The 22,354-nt window shown below is 43.2% G+C and overlaps 1 protein-coding gene across 1 annotated transcript in view; it reads left to right on the top strand.

The window, feature by feature from the left end:
* Nucleotides 1-22,065, top strand: part of LOC124545593 — a 109,387-nt gene extending 87,322 nt beyond the window's left edge. Inside the window, exons 5-6 of the mRNA XM_047124541.1 lie at nucleotides 1,555-1,704; nucleotides 21,911-22,065. Coding sequence (XP_046980497.1) covers nucleotides 1,555-1,704; nucleotides 21,911-22,065 — 305 coding nt within the window. The remainder of the gene's footprint in view (nucleotides 1-1,554; nucleotides 1,705-21,910) is intronic.
* Nucleotides 22,066-22,354: the final 289 nt, after the last annotated feature.

Raw genomic sequence — 22,354 nt, 5'->3', positions numbered from 1 at the left:
CCATCCCTTTTCCCCCTTTTACTTTCGCAAACGTCCTTTTGGTGTTTTTGTACCTTGAACCTTACTTGCATCAGGAAAAAGCAACTGATGACCCTGTAGTTTGGTCCCTTGATACCCCAAACCAACCGACCAACCATTATTATTTAAGGAAGTTTTTTGTTGAAAAACTTTCGTTTTAATATCTTGTCGGGTAGCCATTCTGTTGTATTACTTCTTTCAAACGCTGCGGCATATTGATAATAATATTTTTTAAATAGTCAGTACATAGACCGTCCCATTCGTCTTGTAATCGATGTTTCAGAGTTTTTTTGGAACATATTTGTGCTTTTCTATTACGTCGCTGTAGTTCTCCCGACACATTCTCAGTAATATTGAGGTCTGGTGGTGGAGGTCATGGTTATAAGACTTTCAGGCAGTTGTACGACAAATATTCTTGCACAATGCGAGCCTTATGTTTCGGATCATTATCCTGGTAAAATTCGAACGTGTTTGGTATCCTCATTTTTTCAGCACTTTCGCGTAAATTATTTTTAATATGTGAGATGGTCGTATTTGTCCATGATACTGTCGATGAACACAAATTCACCCTGTCGAAATATGGATATACAATCCCAGACAAGAACACTGTCACCTCTTTGTTTTACAGGCGGCTTTAAATTCATGACATTAGATTCTTCATTCTTCTTCGACCATACCATTCTTCGATCCGCCCCGAAAATTTTAACTTTCTTGGTTAAAAATGACGTGTGCCAAAATGTTGCATCTTGCGTAATAAACTCTTTGGGTAAGTCGACTCTCTGCTTCCGATTCTGTTCACTTACATACGGTTTCTTCCTAGCCTATTTTCCACTTTAGCCAATATCTTTCACTACTCTGTGTTTCTTTTTAGGATGTTCCTTCTTTACAGTCTCGTGTAGAAGCTCAGTTGCTAATTTAGATGCACCCAGCGTAGGATCCTCCTTTATTTTTCGTAATAGATTCCTCTTCTCACGTGCGTCCAACTTCTTTGGTTGGCACTTTTGAGGTATGGAGTCTCTACGGTCCTCGTTTTTGAATCGTCTAACGATATCTATAAAATACTTTTAGTCGTGTTGAGCATGGCAGCAAGTTGTCTATGTGATTTACATTTCTCGTTATGAAAAATCACAAGTAGTCGTGTATGAAAACTTGTATTAATTATTCTAGGTATTGTACTGTCTGGGCACTCGACCACGGTTGTAAACAGCCTTCCAACTTAGAGTATATAAATTGGCGTGAACGAACGAAACAAATGCTACACTGACAAATGTCTGCATATTGAGGTACCGTGAAAATCGAACTATTTTATTTGGATCGTATTATTTAACAGTTGTTACAAGTTGTGTAAGAAAAGTTCGTACTTTTATTTACCGGACATCTACCTGAATATAAAGTTGTTTTGTTAAAAATAAAGTAATGAAGATGCTACAAAGTGAAAGTCTCATAGCGTCCGCATGTTGACGTTGCTCACTGTATCCTGTAACGTTGCCGCTCCGCTTAACTTTACGGCTGTAGCGCATGGTGTGTGCCCCGCAGCTGAGGTGGAGTCGAAGAACGTGCTGCACGGCGTGAAGAGCGTGAAGGAGGGCCGTCACTACGTGGACGTGCACCTGGACGGCGACATCCTCAGCGTGGCCGGGCTCAGCGTGCGCTTCCACGGCCTCTTCACCGGCGACAAGGACAAGGGTGAGCTGCTTACCTCCTGTTAATGTCGTCTATGCAACTAAATAAAAGGCTCTATGTTTTTGTGCTGTACCCGTATCACTTGCTATTTTTGTGAATTGTGCTCAGTGACCGCTAATGCGTGTTTGATGTGTTTAGACAGGGTCAACCAACACTAGCACACTCGGACGCGATAGCGCAATCGCTTGCATACTAACACTACACAAATACCTCTAACACAATTTCGTGTCATTGACATTTTAGGTGGAAAAATCACCTAGAAGAAAGGAATTTTTGGAAGCGCCATAAACACATGTGTAAGAAGTATCTTCATTCAATACTGTGTTGCTGAGTTCGAGATACAGGTCCTGATTTTTATTCATTTTTATTGTCTTATATTGATCTACTCAGTAATGCTGTAGAATACTCTAGTTCTTAAACGACACATATCCTTTAACCACAGACTTTTTGACACCGAACACAGCGATTATTGGTCAGACATATCAGAAGTATTCGTGAGGGGCATTAATCAGTTAAAATTAATTAGCAATGATATGGCTGAAATACCTACACACATTGTCAATGTGGAAATGTTAGGCGTACAAAACACATTCAGTAAGAGCGGCCAGCTGACTGAAAGCTGAAAAACATAATTAATAGTTGCAGGAACATGATAATAAAAATATACTCTAAAACAAAACAAAAAGGAACGCACTACGAAATAATTATCCGAATGGGACGTAAGTAGATAGATGTGATGTACACATACAGACAGGCAAAAGATTACAGTTTTAGAAAAACTGGACGATGTATTCACGAGGAAGAGCCTCACAAGTGGAGCAAGTCAATAGCGCGTTGGTCTACCTCAGGCCCTTACGTAGTTATTTGGCTAGGCATTGATTGGTACAATTGTTGGATGTTCTCCTGAAGGATATCGTGCCAAATACTGTCCGATTGGCGCAGTAGATCTTCAATCTTCGTAGCTGGTTGGAGGGCCCTGCCCAGAGCACTCCGATCGTTCTTGTCTGGGGGGAAGATTCAGCGTCCCTGCTGGCCGAGGTTGGGCTTGGCAAGCATGAAGACGACCAGTGGACAGTCTCGCCGCGTGCGGACAACATTATCTTGTTGAAACGTAAGCGCAGAATGACGTGCCATGAAGAGCAACAAAACGGGGAGTGGAATATAGTCAATGTACCGCTGTGCTTTTAAGGTTGCCACGAATGACAACCCAAGGAGTCCTGACCATCATCCTGGTAGTCGGGACGTATGGCGGTTGACATTCATGTTGTTATTCCACCTATGTCTGTTGCGTCTACACGCACATTTTGCAGATTTTCAGGGCTCAGTTCGAAGTGAGACTCATCGCTGAGAACAATTCAATGATTAAGTCAATGAGATTCCAGCCCGAATAACTGCTTGGATAGGGGCCACAAAGCGTCATTGACAACGCATTATTGACTTGCTCAATTTGTGAATCTCTTTCTCGCAAATAAATCATCGGATTTTGTGATACCAAAGTTTCGTGATTACTTGCGAAGGGGGCGCTATCCTTACTGAAATAAATGTAATGGACATAAAAGTGGTGAGGGTGATAGTTAGTGCGAATCAATTTGAACTAGAAGGAAGCAGATAATGTGGACACTGGGTGCGAATGTAGTTGACAGGGCAGTGCGAAACAATAGTATTAGACGACGTAATTTCCGTGGTTTCAGGGAACTACCCAGGATAAAAGAAGCAGAGATAGGAAAGGGAGCCGTGGATTCGGCATTTGTTTTTTACTTTAGGGGGAGAGGTGTAACATAAGAAACAGGAAACAATGCTGAAAGCAAGGTGCAAAGAATGGAGGAACGCAATGCGTGAAAGACTATATAGTAAACAGTTAAAAGTCAAATACTTCATTAAAAGTGGAATACGACCGAGCTCTCGTTTCTGGGTTAGTATTAAATAATTGCACGTGTTTTGTATAATACCTGCGATGATTGCTGCATAACGACTAATAAGCCAGGTATCACATCACGTAGCTTAGAAAAAAAAAGTTGCACCTAGACCCGAGATCGAACTCGAGTATTCTAACGTAAAATTCTGCCCAGAGCACTCACTGTACAGTATAGTGACGCAGCACTGAATGAAGATAACTTGTCGTACATTTGGTTACAGTCTTTCTTCTGCGTCCGTTTTCTACCGAAATATTATTACCGATGATTTTGCACTGTTAAGAAGCAAGAAATCGCGCCGCGGCGTTCCAGTGCGTGAATTTTGCTTCATCCTGTACAATAAATTTGTTAAATAACGTTTCCAGGTATGTTATAATATTTTATTATCCTCCCGTTGTTAGGTAAGAAACAACTTTTCCGAACATAGCTTTCGTAAGGCTCTCCTTACGATTTTCTGAGATCTCACTATCTCACATATATCGCCCTGGAAGTTATCGTATCTCGATGTTGTGCGTACTGCAGGATGCGCGATTTTGGCGTCTGCGAGCACTCTACGCGGGACAACGACGTACATTTCCATGTGAACACATATAGGATAATGAGATCTCAAAATACACGAGTAGTAATTGAACCTGACGAAACTTCTGCTTGAAAAACTTATTTCTCACCTAACAATAGGAGAATAACGAAAAAATTTCCATGTGGTAACATATCTGGACATATTTATGACATATTTAGTATGTACTGTACGTACAACTGATACGTAATTCAGGCGACCGAAGATGATTCGTAAATAATAGAAAGCGAAACTGTGTGGCGTCCTGTTTACTTAAAATACTATAATAACATTAATAATGCACGTATTTAATAACACTCTTTTCAGGACACACACACACACACACACACACACACACACACACACACACACACACACACACAAAGTAGTGCTGGGATGCATACTATTTTCTTCTCACATCGTAGTCTTGTGCCTCAGTGGCTCAGCTCCAATCCCGTCGTGCAGATCCAAGAAATTCTCTCGGAGTCTTAATATAGGTATAAAACATAGAAATTTCAGCAGAAATAACATTATAGACACTTCTAACAATCACTACAGTAAGGAGATGTAAAACCACTGGTTACTTTCGTTTTAATCAAAGTGGTTCTCCCACTCGTTCTCGTATACAATTACAATAATACCTGTTAACCACTGCTAATACACGCTGAAGAGCCAAAGAAATTGGGACACCTGCCTAAAATCGTGTACGGCCCCTGCGAGGACGCAGAAGTGCCGCAGCACGACGTGGCATGGACTCGACTGTCTGAAGTAGTGCTGGAGGGAACTGACACCATGAATCCTGCAGGACTGTCCATAAATCCGTAAGAGTACGAGGGGATGGAGATCTCTTCTGAACAGCACGTTGCAAAGCATCCCAGATATGGTCAATAACGTTCATGTCTGGGGATTTTGGTGGGCAGCGGAAGTGTTTAAACTCAGAAGAGTGAGTGTTCATGGAGCTACTCTGTAGCAATTCTGGACGTAGGCATCACCTGTCAGAACCGTATCTAGACCTATCAGGGGTCCCATATCACTTCAACTCCACACGCCTCTCACTACTATAGAGTGTCCACCTGCTTCAACAGTCCCCTGCTGACATGCAAGGTCCATGGATTCATGAGGTTGTCTCCATGCTTGTACACGTCCATCCGCTCGATACAATTTGAAACGAGACTCGTCCGACCAGGCAGCATGTTTCCAATCATTTACAATCCAGTGTCGGTGTTGACGGGTCCAGACGAGGCGTAAAGCTTTGTGTCGCGCAGTCATCAACAGTACACGGGTGGGCCTTCAGCTCCGAAAGCCCATATCGATTGCCGGCCGGTGTGACCGAGCGGTTCTAGGCGCTACAGTCTGGAACCGCGCGACCGCTCCGGTCGCAGGTTAGAATCCTGCCTCAGGCATGGATGTATGTGATGTCCTTAGGTTAGTTAGGTTTAAGTAGTTCTAAGTTCTAGGGAACTGATGACCTCAGCAGTTAAGTCCCATAGTGCTCAGTGCCGTTTGAACCAACCCATATAGCTTATGTGTCGTTGAATGGTTCGCGCGCTGGCAGTTGTTGATGTCCCAGCATTGAAATCTTCTGCAATTTGCGGAAGGGTTGCACTTCTGTCACGTTGAACGATTCTCTTCTGTCGTCGTTGGTCCCGTTCTTGCAGGATCTTTTTCTGACCGCAGCGATGTCGAAGATTTAGCGCTTTACCGGATTTCTAATATCCACGGTACACTCGTGAAATGGTCGTATGGGAAAATTCCGTCATCGTTACCTCGGAGATGCTGTGTCCCATCGCTCGTGCGCCGACTATAATACCACGTTCCAACTCACCTAAAGCTTGATAACGTGCAATTGTAGCAGCAGTAACCGACCTAACAACTGAGCCAGAGACTTGTTGTCTTACATAGGCGTTGCCGGCCGCAGCGCTGTATTCTGCCTGCTATATTTGAATACGCATGCGTATACCAGTTTCTTCGGTGCTTCAGTGTAGAACAATAGCTATCAAAATTAAACATTGAAGTGGCTCTAATTACGGACGTCTTAATAGGCACGTGTGATTACTTCAAGAGCGAAAACAGGAGCAAGAGTGAACTCCGTCTCTCTGATTTTTCGCTATGGATTAATCAGTATCTCTGGCAGCTGTTATACGTAGAGTTCACTGATCGTGATGTTCAGAGTTGAATGGATATTACATTGCCTTACTTTTTTATTTTTTAGTAGAAACATCAAAAAGTTTACTCAAGTTAGCAGTTCACAGCAGCTGCACTGTTGGTAAAAAAATTAAGTTTGCTCACTGACAGTTCCCGGTAGCACAAAAGCATTACTGAATGTACTAAAAATGTTCAGTGAATGAGAAGTTTATAGTAAATTCCAGGCACATAAAGTCAGCAACTAATCAATGAGTTGTATATATCTTGAAGCTAATAGAGTTTCAAAATGTACAAATGTGTGTGAATCCCGAAGGGACCAAACTGCTGAGGTCATCGGTCCCTAGTCTTACACACTACTTAAACTAACATGCTAAGAACAACACACAGACACACACACACACACACACACACACACGCACACGCACACGCACACGCACACACATACCCGAGGGAGGCCTCGAACCTCCGGCGGAGAGGTCGCGCAACACATTTAAATAATAATATTGTAGATCAAATAACATAAACATAAAGCAATATTTTAAGGAAGTCCCTACATGCTGTGGCAGCAGGTTAAACGTGTACAATAGAGATATTCTTTAGATAATATTTCAAGTTGCCAGGACGTCTATACAAAGATGTCTTACTGCGTGAAATGCTTCAGAATTTCTGCAGTGTTTGCTGACAGTTTGTCCAGCCGATAGGTACGCTAATTAGCTTTCTTGCGGCTTCTCCGTCTTGCAGCATATGCTTTCTAGAATGAGGTACCATTCGGGTCTGGTGTGCGTTACACATATCTCGGCATTCGCCCGCTTTCTCGAACCCTCCAATACTTCGAGCGAGATGTCATCCATTCTCGCATACCTAGTTATGTTCCGTAGCGGATGATATGTTGAAGTCACGCAGCCAGAAGCCAAGTTCAAGACTGTAGTTGTAAGGCGCACCCTGCAATTAAGTCGTATCATTATCCAGCCCTTGCGGGTATGAGCTAATAAGCATTTCAATTTCCTTCGCTGTATCTATGCGCGTTTCTTGGTGACATGACGGTGGTACAGCTGACCCCTCATACCCAAGTATTTACACCTAATTCACTGTCTGATATTGTAGCATTTTCATTATTCTTCAAAACATAGTTCTATACAATACAGAAGCGAAGAGAATATCTCAAGGAAAGTGCTTGCAAAGCTGCCCTAACGAACCAAAAAAACAAACAACCAAATAAAAACTAACGTAATTGACAGTTGAGCGCGATATACCTCTTCCCAGCACATACACACTTTCACCTAATACTACGTGACGAAATGCAAGTAATCACCTCATTCCTGAATCAATTTGGCTCTGTATACCGTCTGCAATCGAATCACGCTGCGGAGCCTTACAATTCTACAGGAAGAAGAAAACAGCAAGTCACCCGAAAGCCACACCAAGACAGGAAGAGTCACGCTTAATTAATGGCTTCATACAGGAGTCAGCCTTGAATATCGTGAACTGAAAATGGTAAAAAAAAATCCAACGAAAAAGTTGTGCTGAAGACACAAAAAATATCACAGAAGGTGAAAATGAAGTTACTTGTAATCATAATAGTCTAGAAAAGTATTCATCTTTTGGATCTGCAGTAGCCTTTCTTTCCGTGTTTGGAGTTACATTATTGAATATAGATCCGCCTGTTATGCAAAAAAAAAAAGGTTTTTCTTTTTACCCAAATATGCATCAACACCTCTGTGCCATCCTCAGTGGATTTTGTTTATTGATAACTGAAAAAGTAGACATTATCAGGTTGTAACTGATCTAATAAAGTGAAGCCTAAAGAAAGTTTTTGTTTGTTTTTCTTCTTATTCCTTTTTTTTCCTACAATCGTATTGACCAACTAGGATAACATTATAACACTAACAACTTCAGTTCCTCTTCCTCCTTTGTTATTGTTTCCTATTTCTCCAGAATCCCCTTATTTTCTCCCCATGAATTCTCTCCCTTTCTTCTGTCCCTGTTGTTCCCGATTTTTTATTTCTTCTGCCTTGAAAGCCTTCCGAATTTAGTATTTTATTTTTAAAACGGTATCTTTCTGCTATTTCTGATTCCGAAAGGTTGTTTCTTTCTAGATCTTTCCTTACTTCTGTAATCCATGCTATCGTCGGTTTCTTCTTCCAGAAATACAGGAGTATTGTTTTGTTAGTCTGTTTTTATCCGTTCCGTAGAAGTGCCCAAAAAACTTTAATTTTCTTTTGGCCATTTTCTCTATATCTTTGTAAATCTCCTCATTATTTCGTATTTTCCAAACATTTGCAGTTTTTATTGCACCCATTATTTTTCTAATAATCCTTCTTTCCAGTACCTCTAGTTTGTCCATCTTATAGTTCATCGTTAGGCATTCACATCCATATAAACATTCTGGTCGTACCACTGTGGTGTAGTGTTTTAGTTTTTCTAGATATACATTTCTTGTTGTAAATATTTTTGGTCAAACCATATGCTCTTTCCATTTTGTTAATTCTTACATCTAATGCAGATTTTTCTAGTCTATTCTGTTGTATAGTTTCTCCATTATATTTAAATTTATTTACGCGCTCTATTTTAGATATTTATGTTTCTATGAATTTTGGCGCATTTTTTATGTTTGTCATGAATTTTGTTTTTTTAGCTGAAATTTTGAGACCAGTTCTGTCTGTTATTTTTTCATAAGGTTTGTCTGAATAACTGATTCTGTCAGGTTTTCTGAAAGTATTGAAAAATCATCCACAAAAGCTAAGCAGTTTACCTTAGTTCCATTTGTTTTCGTTCCCAGAGTTATTGGTCCAATTTTGTGACTTTTTAGTTCCGAATTCCAGATCTTTACAATTTTTTCTATTACACAATTAAACAGTAAAGACGATAAACCATCACCTTATCTAATTCCAGTTTTTATTTCAAATGGCTGAATACTTCTTCCATAAATTTGACTTTAGACATTGTACCTGTTAGTGTTTCACGAATTATATCTGATAATTTTGATTTAACACCAAATTCTCCAATGACCTTATCTATTGTTTCTCTGTCTGCACACTCAAATGCTTTCTTGAAATCAATAAATGACACTATTATTGAAACTTCCTGACAGATTAAAACTGTGTGCCGGACCGAGACTCGAACTCGGGACCTTTGCCTTTCGCAGGCAAGTGCTCTACCAACTGAGCTACCCAAGCACGACTCACGCCCCGTCCTCACAACTTTATTTCTGCCAGTATCTCGTCTCCTACCTTCCAAACTTCTAGACACTATTATTGGTTTGCTGGTTAACATTCTATGGCGAATTATAGACTTTAAGTTAAAAATTGCTTCTGGACAGGATCTTCCCTTTCGAAAACTACCCCGATATTTTCCCAGTTGTTTGTCTAAAGTATCTACCACTCTATTCAGGAGAATGTTTGATAATACTTTGTATGCCACTGGTAGAAGTGACACTCTTTTGTAATTATTGACATTTTGTAATCTTTCCAGTTTTCCAAATGTTCTCAAAAAGCAGATGTAGATCCTTTATGATTTTTGGTTCTGACCACTTCAATAATTCTGCTGGAGTCTTCACCACTTGCTTTATTGTTCTTGAGTGTTTTGATGGCTTCGTGGATTTGTAACTCTGTTGGTGGGAAATCTTGCTCTAGATTTTTAGATGTTACCGTAAATTCCAATTTATCTGTTGGAACTGGACAGTTTAACAGCTTTTCAAGACATTTTGCGAAAATTTCACGATTTTCTTTGTTATTTAATACCATATTGCCATTTTCATCTTTGAAACAAATACTTGGTGCCTGATATCCTTTAAGTATGTGTTTAAAAGTTTGGTAAAAATTTCTAGTATTATTTTTGGTGAAATTTTCTTCTATTTCAACAGGCTGAGAATTTTCGAAGTTTCTATTGATTTTCCGGATTATTTTTGACGTTTGTTTTGCATTGTTGTCTGAACTGTTCAAGGTCTTCCTCTTTTTCGAACATTTCCATTTTCTCCATTTTTGACCTCTTTGTATTAGTATTTCTACACATGCCTCATTCCACCATATCTTCGTTTTTATTCTTGGCCTATCCTAAAGCTTCCTCTTCTGCTTGAGTTATTTGGATCTGAGTTCATGCCAATCACGTTCTTTACTTGTCTCAATTTCTTCTCAAAATTTTTCTATATTTTCTTTTGTAATATTAGCTGTAGTTTTGTTGTATGTGACGACTTTCTTGGTCGCCTTTTTTGTTGTAGGTGGGAGAGATTGTATTTTAATCTGAGACAGATAATAGTCTGAATAGAATTCCCCATTTCAGACTATTTTAACATTCATAATTTCCATGATATGCCTTTTAGATATGGCTACGTCATCCAGTTGAAATTCCTCTAGGTTTGGATTTCGATGTTTCCTAGTTTTGGCTTTTTTTTGGTAGTTTGCGGAAATGTGTAGACGTAAGTTTTGGCCCTCAGGGACTCAGCATTTGTTTGCTGAGTACGGGCTTGGTGACCCCGGGGTTCCTGAGCTGGGGACTGGTAAGTGCCACCAGTTCCCTGACACCATAAGCGCCAGTGGAACATTGTATGTCACAGCGAATGGGGATCTTGGCTTGACTGCCTGGATCGTGAGGATGGAATAAACCTCTATAAAAAAAACTCTCAATCTCAAGGTGTGCTGCGCGGTGATGTGATGTGTGGCTGTCCAGGTGGAACAGTCGTTAGAGGACACCTCAGTTGTATAAGGTGTATAAGGCTTACTCAGGCACATGGGGCTCTGTCTGAGTGGACCCTTATTTTCCCAGCTGCTCATGGGACCGAGATGGAACTCTCGAAATCTTTTTCTTCTCCTCCCAGAGGGAATGTTGTACTGCCTGGGAGTTCTCACACTCATTCATCCAAACGAATGAGGGAGGCTTGTCCTCCTGATAATCAACTTCTTGTCATTAATGGGGTTCAAGGAGTTATGAATCACAATCACAGTGATCAAGAGGAAGGAGTGGATGTTTGAAAAATTGCCCCCATCCATAAAGGCTTAGAAGGGTTGGCTGGTACCCTAAAATCTATTAAGCAGTTGAGAAATGGTTCCTTACTTGTTGAGACTAACTGGGTTAAGCAGGTGGAACTTAAGAAATCACAGATATTGAGTGAGTACAACATCATTGTTGAGTTGCCTAACTCCCTTAAGGTGTGGTAACCTGCCGGGGTATTATGGATATAGACTTTGCTAAACTCAAACAAGAATGGGCACCATAGGGATCACAAATGTGGAACAAAGGACTCACAAGAACAATGGAGAGATTGAGAAGACTGCCACTTTTATTGTGACTTTCAATTCTCCAACACTACCTGAACACATCAAGGCAGGTTTCCTCTGACTTAGGGTTCAGCCCTATGCACCTAACCCTAAGCAATGCTTCAAATTCCAGCGTTTTGGCCATACAACGCTGAGTTGCAGGGGAAAAGCGACTTGTGGGAAGTGTGCAAAGGCAGCCCCTGAAGCTGGGACTGACTATCCATCTCCAGCAGTCTGCATTAACTGCTCTGGGAGCCACCCAGTCTGGAGCTGAGGCTGCCCTGTTTTTGCAGAGGAATACAAAATTCAGGAAATCAGTGACCAAGCAGCTCCCCTATGCAGAAGCCAAAAGGGATTATCAGGCGATGCAACCCCTTGTCTTTGTCCCTTCTTATGCTTTGGTGGTGCAGAAACCTGTTACTGAAGTCGATGCTTCGGCTTAGACGACGTCCAGTGTTCCCTTATCCACCTCTAGCATCTGTACATGCACCTGTATGTGCCAAAGTAAAGTGAAAGACATAGCGATCCAGACAGCTACGATGGAAGTAACAAGTAATGCTTCCACAGTGCACAGCTGGAAGACACCCCAAAAGCAGAGTGCCCCTCAATGCCAAGTTTCTTCAAAGAAAAGTGGCTCTTACCGCCCCATTTCCCCCTCATCCTTGATGGGAAAGGAAGCGGGGAAAGGATCCCAACATTTCGGTCAAAAGCTGACCTGGGTACCATCAGACGTCATTCTGGCGCATCTGACTGCTGATGAGGACATCATGGATTTTGATGCTTCATCACCAGAGCGCCTCACCACCCTGGAGCAAAGACAGGGATAAATCAAGACCACGTTGATAAAATGGCTCCCATACTCCAAAGGAATATAAATGGACACAGGGCTCATCTGGAGGAACTGCGACTTGTTGTACAGAACAGTCCATTTTGTCTCTGCCTGCGAGAGACTCACTTTAAAGAGACTGGCACTCCTGTACTTGGAGGCTATCTCCTTTATAGAAACGACGACCTTACTGTTGAGTGGGCAAAGTTGGGGTTCCAGTGTTTGTAAGGACACTTTTCACTCCTCACCTATTCCCTTAACAACAACACTACAAGCGGTTGCTGTTCGGATAGTGGCTCATGTTGACATCACAGTGTGCTCTGTGTACTTACCACCCCATGAGCCTCTTGATAGTGGGGTCCACACTCATCTTCTTGATGAACTACCCTAACCCTTTCTCCTTTTGGGGGACTTAAGTGCACACTGTGCATTATGGGGTTCTAACACCACATGCCCCAAGGGTCGGGTACTTGAGGATATGCTACACACAACAGATCTTAAATTGCTGAACTGTGGTCAAGCCATTCATTTTAGCGCCACTACAGGTCCGTCTGAAGCCATAGACCTCTCCTTCTGCTCGCCTGCTCTTGGGGACACTGCTCAGTGGGCAGTGGACAATGACCTTCATGGTAGTGATCATTCCCTATCTGGATCGATCTGCCTGATGGAGCAGATCCTGGAAGAAAGCCACCGAGGTGGTGTTCTTTACAAACAGTTAGCTTTCGAGCAATGTGACAGCGTCCAGGACTGGGTGGATCACATTACAGCTGATGCATCCATCCCAAAGTCCGTGGAAGTGCCTAGGAGGCGACCCGTCCCTTGGTAGAATGAAGAGTGTCATTTTGCAATCAGGCAGAGGAGGGCAGCTATGCGCAGATTCAATTGATGCCCTAGAAATGCAAATCTTGCAAACTCCAGAATAGCACAAGCAAAGGCGAGGAGAATAATTCGAGAGAATAAGCAGAGGTCTTGGCAAGAGTACCTGCACTCCATCAACACGTCCACATCCGCAAGTTAAGTATGGGAAGCCACCAGGAGGATCTCAAGTCACAACTGTCGACTGCCAGTAGCATCTGTACAATTACATGCGTCTCTTGTAACATCGATGAGGGACACAGGTCAGACAATGGCTTAATCATATAAATCCATTATGGCTGATTGCAGGCAGGATCCCACCTTCCGTCGATATCAGGAAGCCCAGGAGAAGGTTGCTCTTGATTTTAGTTCCATCAACATGGAAGAATACAAGCAGCCTTTCTCTCTGTGGGAGCTGGATTCTGCATTGTCAGTTGCTTGTGATATATCACCTGGAAATGACCTGATAACCGACAGCATGTTGCAACAGTTGGACCGACGGTCGAAGGAAGTCCTCCTTCAGTTCTTCAATAAAATTTGGATAACTGGCGACTTTCCCAACTCGTGGAAAGAATCTATTTTAATCCCAATTTTTAAAACCAGGAAAGGCTCGGACAGACGCTGGTAGTTATCATAGTATTAGCCTGACAAGCTATGTAGGAGAGACACTGAAGCGTATGGTCAATCGGCGCCTAGTGTGGGTTCTTGAAACCAGATCCCCACTCAGTCGCTCCCAGTGTGGGTCAAGGAGGTTGCGCTGTGGTAAAAATTGCTGTTTTGAAGAGCGCGCCGCAGCGCGTTGTGTGAAGCAGTCGCCCTCCGTTTCTGGCGGTGGCGCTGCTATGGCAATCGCAGCTTTGGTGTCTCCCTCTGGTGGGAAAGGGGAAAGGTTGCCTGTTCACGTGCATTTAAGCGGCGCTATGAGCTTGCCAGTCGGTCAGTTGGTCAGCCGGGTCAGTGTAAGATAGTCAGTGTCTGTCTGTCGTCTGGAGTGCTAGTATGTGTTAGGCCGCCAGTGTGCTCGAGTTGCTGAGGCAATGGTCATTGGCGGTTGGATCGATCGGTTGGTAGGTCGCGCACTGAGAGACAAGATGACTTGTCCGCCTTGAGCGTCGGCGCATGTGAGGTCGCGACGTGAGTCCAGTGGGCCGCGCCGTATAGCGAGGGGTAGTGGCTGCGCGGTCGACACGAGAGCAACAGGAGTCAACCCACGACATCTGTCTGGCCGGTGCGAGCTGCGACGCCGTGAGACGGGAGATCAGCGCGCCTTCCTGCGTCCGTTGAAGCGGCTGGCAGCGGACGGTTCGGGAGAGCGTTTTGGGGGTGATGCGCCAGGTCTTCGCCAGACATCGCTGTTTATTAGAAGTTAAGTGATTCGTGATATGTTGTTTCATTTACTTGTTAAATTCTACTTGTTTTCTTGGTCAGTCTCTCGTCCCCAGCTTGCTCGTCTGTCTCTCGTCCGCATTTGTTAGGCAGTTAGTGTCTGACTGTCTGTCTGTCGGTCTGCATACGTTGATGGCTGCCTCTGTCATGTTTGTCGGATTCGGTGTTAACGAATTTATTGCTTGAAGTGTAACGGCCGAATTCCTGAAATATGTTTTTATCATGCTATCATCTTGAGAGGCGGTGCATGTATAATGTAGAGCATGTTTGTATATTTTATGTAAGACTGCATTTCATGTGTTTTTTATTTAAATGGTCATTTTAGTATATAAAGTTGCCACCCTTCCACTGTAAGAGTTTTCCTTTTAAAATCAAGTTGCACTTTCGGTGGCAAGTTAACTTTTTTTAATGTTAGTGTTTTGTACCATTTCCATCCCTCCTACAGGATGCATAGTTTATGTGCTTGTGTGTTAAAATTTTTAGTTTAAAATAATCTGGTGTGTTGCGATATGCGTGTAGTCTTTCAGAGGTTGTTGTGAGCGGTCGTGACTGCAGCCGTGTCAAAAGGCAGCGACAAGTTTCTCAGCCCGAAAGCTCATACCGTCAGTATTTATTCTTCCTGCCTCTGAATAAAATTGTAACTTGATATTGTGAGGGTGCTTTCTGATTATAATTTTAAATCTGTACAAAAAAAAGGGCTTTTAGGAATTAAATTTCCATTTTTTGAAAGAAATTTAATTTGTTTTCATCAGTTACCCACTGGCAACTGCTTCCACGCTCACATAGTGTGATTAAATGTGTTAATGTTCTTGATGAATCGCTAGTAAATAAAGTAAATTGTCAAGAAAAGGTTTTGAAAGTAAATTCACGGTTCAGAGGTATCGCTCCACTCTCGATAACGTGACCCTGCTCGAAGATGCAATTCAGCAAGCTTTCTTCGCAATTAACACCTTATCGGTGTTTTCTTCGATATGGAAAAGGCCTACAGTACTACCTGGAGGCATAATATTTTGTCGCAACTCCTTCAGTGGGGATTCCATGGACGTCTACCGACCTTCATATGGCCCTTTCTTTCGGACAGATATTTTAGATACAGGGTTGGGAATGCCCTGTCTTACCGTTTTAAGCAAGAGAATGGTGTCCCTCAAGGGAGTGTTTTATGTGTCACGGCTTTCGCCATTGCAATAAATAGTGTTACAACCACAGTGCGACGTCCAGTACTATGTTCCTTGTTTGTGGACGACTTCTCCATCTTCTGTGCATGCTACAGTCTCGCCACGGACACTCGGCAATTGCAGCTGATGGTCAGGCGGTTGGAGGAATGGTCTTGCACCACAGGTTTTAAATTATCATTTGAGAAAACAGTTTGTGTTGATTTTAATCGTTCCCTCTGTCTGTTTAGTTTGCCCATTTTAAAAATGGGGCACACAATTCTCACTTTTAAGGAAAAGGTAAAGTATCTAGGTCTTATCTTTGATGAGAAATTAACATGGTTGCCACATCTTAAAGAACTGAAACTCAGATGTCTCAAAACCTTAAAAATACTGAAATGTGTCAGTCATAGGTCTTGGGGAGCTGACAGGCAACGCCTGCTCCAACTTTATAAGGCCTTTGTGCGATTCCCAGCTTGAATACGGTTGCCCGATTTATGGGTCAGCGAGGCCTTCATACCTTAAAATGCAGTTCATCACGAGGGTATTATGCTGTCTACAGGGATCTATCGCACGAGTCCGGTTGTTAGTTTGTGTGCAGAGGCCTATGAGCCCCACTTTCTATTCGACGTCTTCTTCTCGTGGTACACCAACAATATAGGGCATTGTCCGTTCCTACATCGCCAGCATCCAATTATGTTGCTCAGCCACCACTGAATCAACTGTTTGATCATCGGCCACAAGCAACACGGCCATTTGGGATCCGTGCAAGGGAAAGCCCTGGATTATTACAGGTTGGTGGCATTTAGGTCCAAAGCCAAGGTTGGTGTAGGGCCTCCCCTTGGCTACTACCAAGGCCCAGATTGCTTTTAGAACTGACTGCTTACAAGCAGCATTGTACCCAAGACTATGTTTTTAAAGTTAAATTTAATGAAATTTTACGTAGCCACCCAGATTTTTTTACTGTCTACACGGATGGTTCTAAGCAGGGAGATTTATTCGGTTGTTCTGTCGTGTTCCCCGACATTGTCCTCCGGGTAGGACTCCCAGAGCAGTTTTCAGTTTATTACGCGGAACTGTTTACTATCCTGAGGACAATGGAACAGATGAGAAGGCGTCGTCACAAAAAATTTATCATCTGCTCTGATTCTCAAAGTGCCCTTCTCGCTCTTGGACAGATGTACCCAGCAGATCGGATGGTGCAACAGCTGCAGGACGCTCTCCTTCTCTTGCATAGGCAAAACAAGGAAATCATTTTTTGCTGGGTTCCAGGTCACATAGGTGTTGTGGATTGGCAAGAGAGCCAATCCACTATGAGAGGAAGCCGAAAGGCACGCGTTTTAGCTCACGCAGGCTGGCGTGAGGTCTGGAACAGGACAAGGAAGTTAGACTTTAGCAAAAAAGGACGTAGCTGTTGGAATACTTAACTTTAATCCGTAAATGGTGAACATCGCTCTTGACGGTACATGTTTTACAGCATCAATAGTAACTGGTAATGGCGCTGTGCTAGGTCGTAGCAAATGACGTAGCTGAAAGCTATGCTAACTATCGTCTCGGCAAATGAGAGCGTAATTTGTCAGTGAACCATCGCTAGCAAAGTCGGCTGTACAACTGGGTCGAGTGCTAGGAAGTCTCTCTAGACCTGCCGTGTGGCGGCGCTCGGTCTGCAATCACTGATAGTGGCGACACGAGAGTCCGACGTATACTAACGGACCGTGGCCGATTTAAAGGCTACCACCTAGCAAGTGTGGTGTCTGGCGGTGACACCACAATAGGCATCCAGGGAAACGAACTCACTGATGCTGCTGCTAGGGAGGCTTGCTCCCTTCTTCCTCCTGCCCGCTGTTCAGTCCCTCTCCGGGCTGTCACTTCATTTGTGACCAGGAAGGCTGTATGTTGGTGGGAGTTACAGTGGTTGGAACAATAAACTTCGTTCCATCAAGACTTCAGTGCGACCACGGATTACCTCCTTCCGCTCGTGACGGTATGAAGAAGCAGCCCTTACTCTGCTTAAAGTGGGACATTGCCGATTGACACATGGCTTCCTTTTACGCTGGGAGGAGCCCGCAGAATGTCTGATATGCGGGACACAGCTGTCAGTACGACATCTTTTAAATGAGTGTATTTTATATGACGACTTGATGTTTGAACTGGGTTTTCCACAGGATCTTCCCTCTATTTTAACCGATAACGAGGCGAGTGTTGTTCGTGTCTTAAAATTTTGCGTGGTGTCAGGAATTCTTCCCAAAATACGAGGGTTATTCCAAAAGTAAGGTCCGATTGATTGCCAAATTGAAACCACAGTGAACATCAGAAATGTTTTACTTGTAACAATTAGCTACACCTTTCAGCTACTTCTCTACGTAGTCGCCGTTCTGACTTAGACTTTTGTCATAGCGTTGTACCAACTTTTCAATAGCCTCATCATAGAAGGCAGCCGCCAGTGCTTTCCGCCAATTCTCCACGCTGGCCTACACCTTGTTGTCTGTGTCAAAATGTTGTCGTCAAAGACTGCGGTTCATGTGACCAGAGATGAAACTCAGGGGGAGACAATTGCGGACTGTATTGTGGGTAATCTAACATTTCCATTTGAAAACGATGCAGGAGCATCTTCATTGCCCCTGCAGAATGCGGCTGAGAACTGTCGTGAAGACGAAACAGCACGACAGTTATGTAATGTTGGCTGCATAGCTTCAGGCGAAATTTCTCACCAGGCCCTCGTACTTGGCGGCAGACACTATTTTCTAGACATCTTTACGCACTCACTGCGAGCTCAGAAATGGGAAGAGCGACGTGAAGCTAACTGGGGTTATACTAGAGACACTACCCAACACATCTGTGCAAAGCTTTATCGGATTTTCATAGTCGTTTCCATTTCGCGACCGATCGGACCTTACTTTTGGAATAACCCTCGTACTTGGTGTGAGATCTTAATGTGTCACAGAGTGGCTGGGTAATGTATTATTTCTAAGGCGCCATCCAGCCACGGTTATTTGTCCCTTTTTTAATAGCATCCTTACAGGTATTTTATCCATGATTTTATTTAGTTATCCCGCTGTGTCTCGCTGGGGCTCTATTACGAGTTTTTATGACCGTCACATTCTTGGGGTTGCTCTATGTTTCCTGTAGTGGGATTAAACGTAGTTTTCCGATTCACTGATCTTTGTACATAGATTGTAAAAATCTTCTTCGGTATAACATTAATGCAACGACGCTGATGACGTAGCTGTTCAACGCCCTCCACCATAAATCATCATCATGAGTTTTAACTGGAACATTTTACTCATATTGAGAAGTCTTTCACCATTTATGTTTGATCTTGAGTGTGCTGGATATTCACCTACAACAGCCCTAAATAACTTTTTCCTCCCAATTTGCGCATTGAAGTCGCCAAGAAGTATTTTAACGTTCTTTTTAGCTGTGATAGAAATTTCAGATTCTAAAAGACCCCAGAATTGATTTACTTTCTCCAGATTGCTTCTGTTGTCAGCATTTATAGGTGCATGACAGTTTATGAGGGTAGCTTTTATTATTGTACTTTATTGTTAACATGGATATTCTTTGTGAAATCGATCTAAATTCTGTTACAATGTCTACGACTTTTTCGTTTACATAAAATGCTGTTCCAAACATCGGCGTGTTTTCCATTATTCTCACTGCTGGTTTCCGTTTATAAATTCTATAGTGTTGTGTATCACACACATTCTCATCTAAGAATCGTCTTTCCTGGACTACTATAATTTGTATATCGTTCTTCTGCAAAAATAATTCTAATTCCTTTTGTTTCCCACTTTTCAAAAAAGAATTTACATTTAATGTTCCAAAGTAGTACATCTTCTTGAACTGGAACTTGGAAGGCTTTTCAATATATTCCATCTCTTCTTCACCGCAAATGTTGGGACTCCCCAGAATCCTAGATCCCATTGCATTACATGGTGTAATGGAGGATTCCTCATCCGAGTTACTACCTGGGGTAGAGCATCCATTGTGCAAACTTTCCATTTTGCGACTTGAAGCTGTAAATTGTAAAGAGAGGGAATCCAAAGTGATCCCTGAATTCCCAAATTAAGACCAAGGTGTTAGCCTGGAATATTACTTACTCAGCCGCCACTAACATGTGGAACGGACGCTGTCGGGGTGCCGCCACTAACATGTGGAACCATCGTGCCCTCTGTCCATTTTAGCCTTGGACAAAAGGCTCCCTCTTCCGCCAACTCCGCCGTATCGAAGTCCATCTTCTTCGCCTTCGCTGCCGTCGAGGACTTCACCGTATCCCTGGCAAGGGGTTCTCACGAGGTACTATCATCCGGGGCGGGTGAACCAAGGTTTTTTAACGAGGTGTTATTCCTCTCCCTCTTGCTTTCTCAACCTGGCTTGGGACCGACTATAGCGGAGTTCTTACCGTGATTTTACATTATATGGTTTTGCAGAACAAATGGTTCAAATGGCTCTGAGCACTATGGGACTTAATTTCTGAGGTCATCAGTCCCCTAGAACTTAGAACTACTTAAACCTAACTAACCTAAGGACATCACACACATTCATGCCCGAGGCGGGATTCGAACCTGCGACCGCAGCTGTCGCGCGGTTCCAGACTGTAGCGCGTAGAACCGCTCGGCCACCCCGGCCGGCTTTTGCAGAACAATCTGTGTGGTGTCCTGCACTGATAGCTTGTCATCTGCAAACCAAACGATGGAAATGTGAATTTCATCGGTGAGTTAACACATCCCTTGATTTTTAAAGGACGTGATTTTGGTTTGGCAAAATGTTTTGCCCGTTTATTCGTTATTAGTCACGTTTTGCTATGACTGATGCTACTTCTTCAGCGTTCTGAGAGCACTGCACACACATATTAATGTACTTTTTGTAATTTCATTCTTCCAAACGCCTGTTCATTTTGTAAAACGCGCTCACGTCAGCGTTCCTTTGTTGCCGAGAGAATTTGGCGCCGAATTTGAATTCTGTTTACTTTTTCTCTCTCTTTGTGTGTGTGTGTGTGTGTGAGTGTGAGTGTGTGTGTGTGTGTGTGTGTGTGTGTGTGTGTGTGTGTCTGTGTGTGTGTTTGTGTGTAAGTTACATTAGCTGTTTGTGTTGCCTTTTCTGTAAAATTCCTTTACTGTATTAAATAATGTGACTTTACAGAGTGTAGTGTTTTCATTTAAAACTTGTGTGCCTTCTTCGTTTGCTTTCTCTTCTATTGTCAGTTTGTGGTCTAGGCTGTAGCTGGATTTCAGTATTTTTTAAATCTTTTGCTAATATAGTTGGGGTGGTTACATACTGTTAGGTGGTCAGCAGATGTGCTTTGGGTGCTGTTATTTTAGGGCTGTGTTTTGAGCATCTTGTTTGAAAGTTCCTGCATCTTTGTTGTATGTGTACTGATTGGCAGTGTTCATATATTCCTGATCCGTTGAATTTGTCTGTGGATTTCTCCTGTGTTCTGTGTTTTTTCTATGTGGTGTTGTGTACAAGTCGGTTGAGTGGCGCTCGTTACACGGAGCCGCTGGAGGTGTGGATCAGTGTGGGGTGCACTACTGGGTCCGCCGATCCCGCGCGACCGCTACCGGCGTCTAACGGGAATTTGCAATCCCATTACTAACTGTGACGACCTTGGGATGGCACTGATACGTGATACCACACATTCTTCAAGTGCCTATGAATATCTGCGCTGTTCTCGCGTTCTTCCAAAAGAAATTCAGTGACAGCTCTTTGCTTGGAACGCGCCTCCGTTACAGGGACCATTTTGAAGGCTACGTATAGCACCACCACGTACACGAACTTCATGAAACTATAAGGGCTGAAGCGGGAACATTCTATGATGTCCACAGAAAATTTCGCATATTTTTAGCTACAACTGGAAAAAAAGTGTTGCACTATTTATCGAATCACTCTTGTACTTTACCGAACAGATTCTATAAAATCGTCTGAGGATTGAAGAGCAGCCTGCGTGCTGCCGCTGTCCTTTCTGCAGTGAGCGAATCTGTCACATGCCGCGCCGAGTCGGCTAGCCGGCTGGCGCCAGTACGTTGCTGTCGGCGCTGCCACCGGGAGCCACTGTGTGCTGCCCCATTGCCCACACGGGCCTCCGCCACGCGCTTGACCTGCTTCCTTTTTGTGGGCTGTTGCAGAGGAGCAGGCGAACCGGCTGCTGAACGAGCACTGGCAGCAGCTGTGGTCGGCGCTGGAGCCTGCGCTGGACGCAGCCTACAACAGGCTGCTCTCTGAGATCTCGGGAAAGGCACTCGCCCAGCTGCCGCTCGCCGCCATCCTAGACGACCCTTGAGGCGTCGCTGCCTTTGCATCGCTACCAACTTTCTAGTTTCCTGATTAACTTTAAGTTTTGTACATGTAAATGATTAGATTTTCATATAGTCTTATGTGGTTAATAGCCTTGTTGGTGGGTGAAGTAATAAAGAGTGTTTCACAACACACATCTTCTAATTCTTCCCTCCTTTAACAGAAAACAAGTGTCCATACTAAGATAGGCTACCAGTATTCGAGGTTTTTTCAGAGCTTTGTTGTTGGCACGGCCGCGGTGGCCGAGCGGTTCTAAGCGCTTAAGTCCGGAACCG

This window comes from Schistocerca americana, chromosome 8 (genome assembly GCF_021461395.2).
Source record: "Schistocerca americana isolate TAMUIC-IGC-003095 chromosome 8, iqSchAmer2.1, whole genome shotgun sequence".
In the NCBI taxonomy this organism is placed as follows: Eukaryota; Metazoa; Arthropoda; class Insecta; order Orthoptera; family Acrididae; genus Schistocerca; species Schistocerca americana.
The sequence above is the reverse complement of the archived record's forward strand: the minus strand, read 5'-3'. Positions and strand labels throughout refer to the sequence as shown.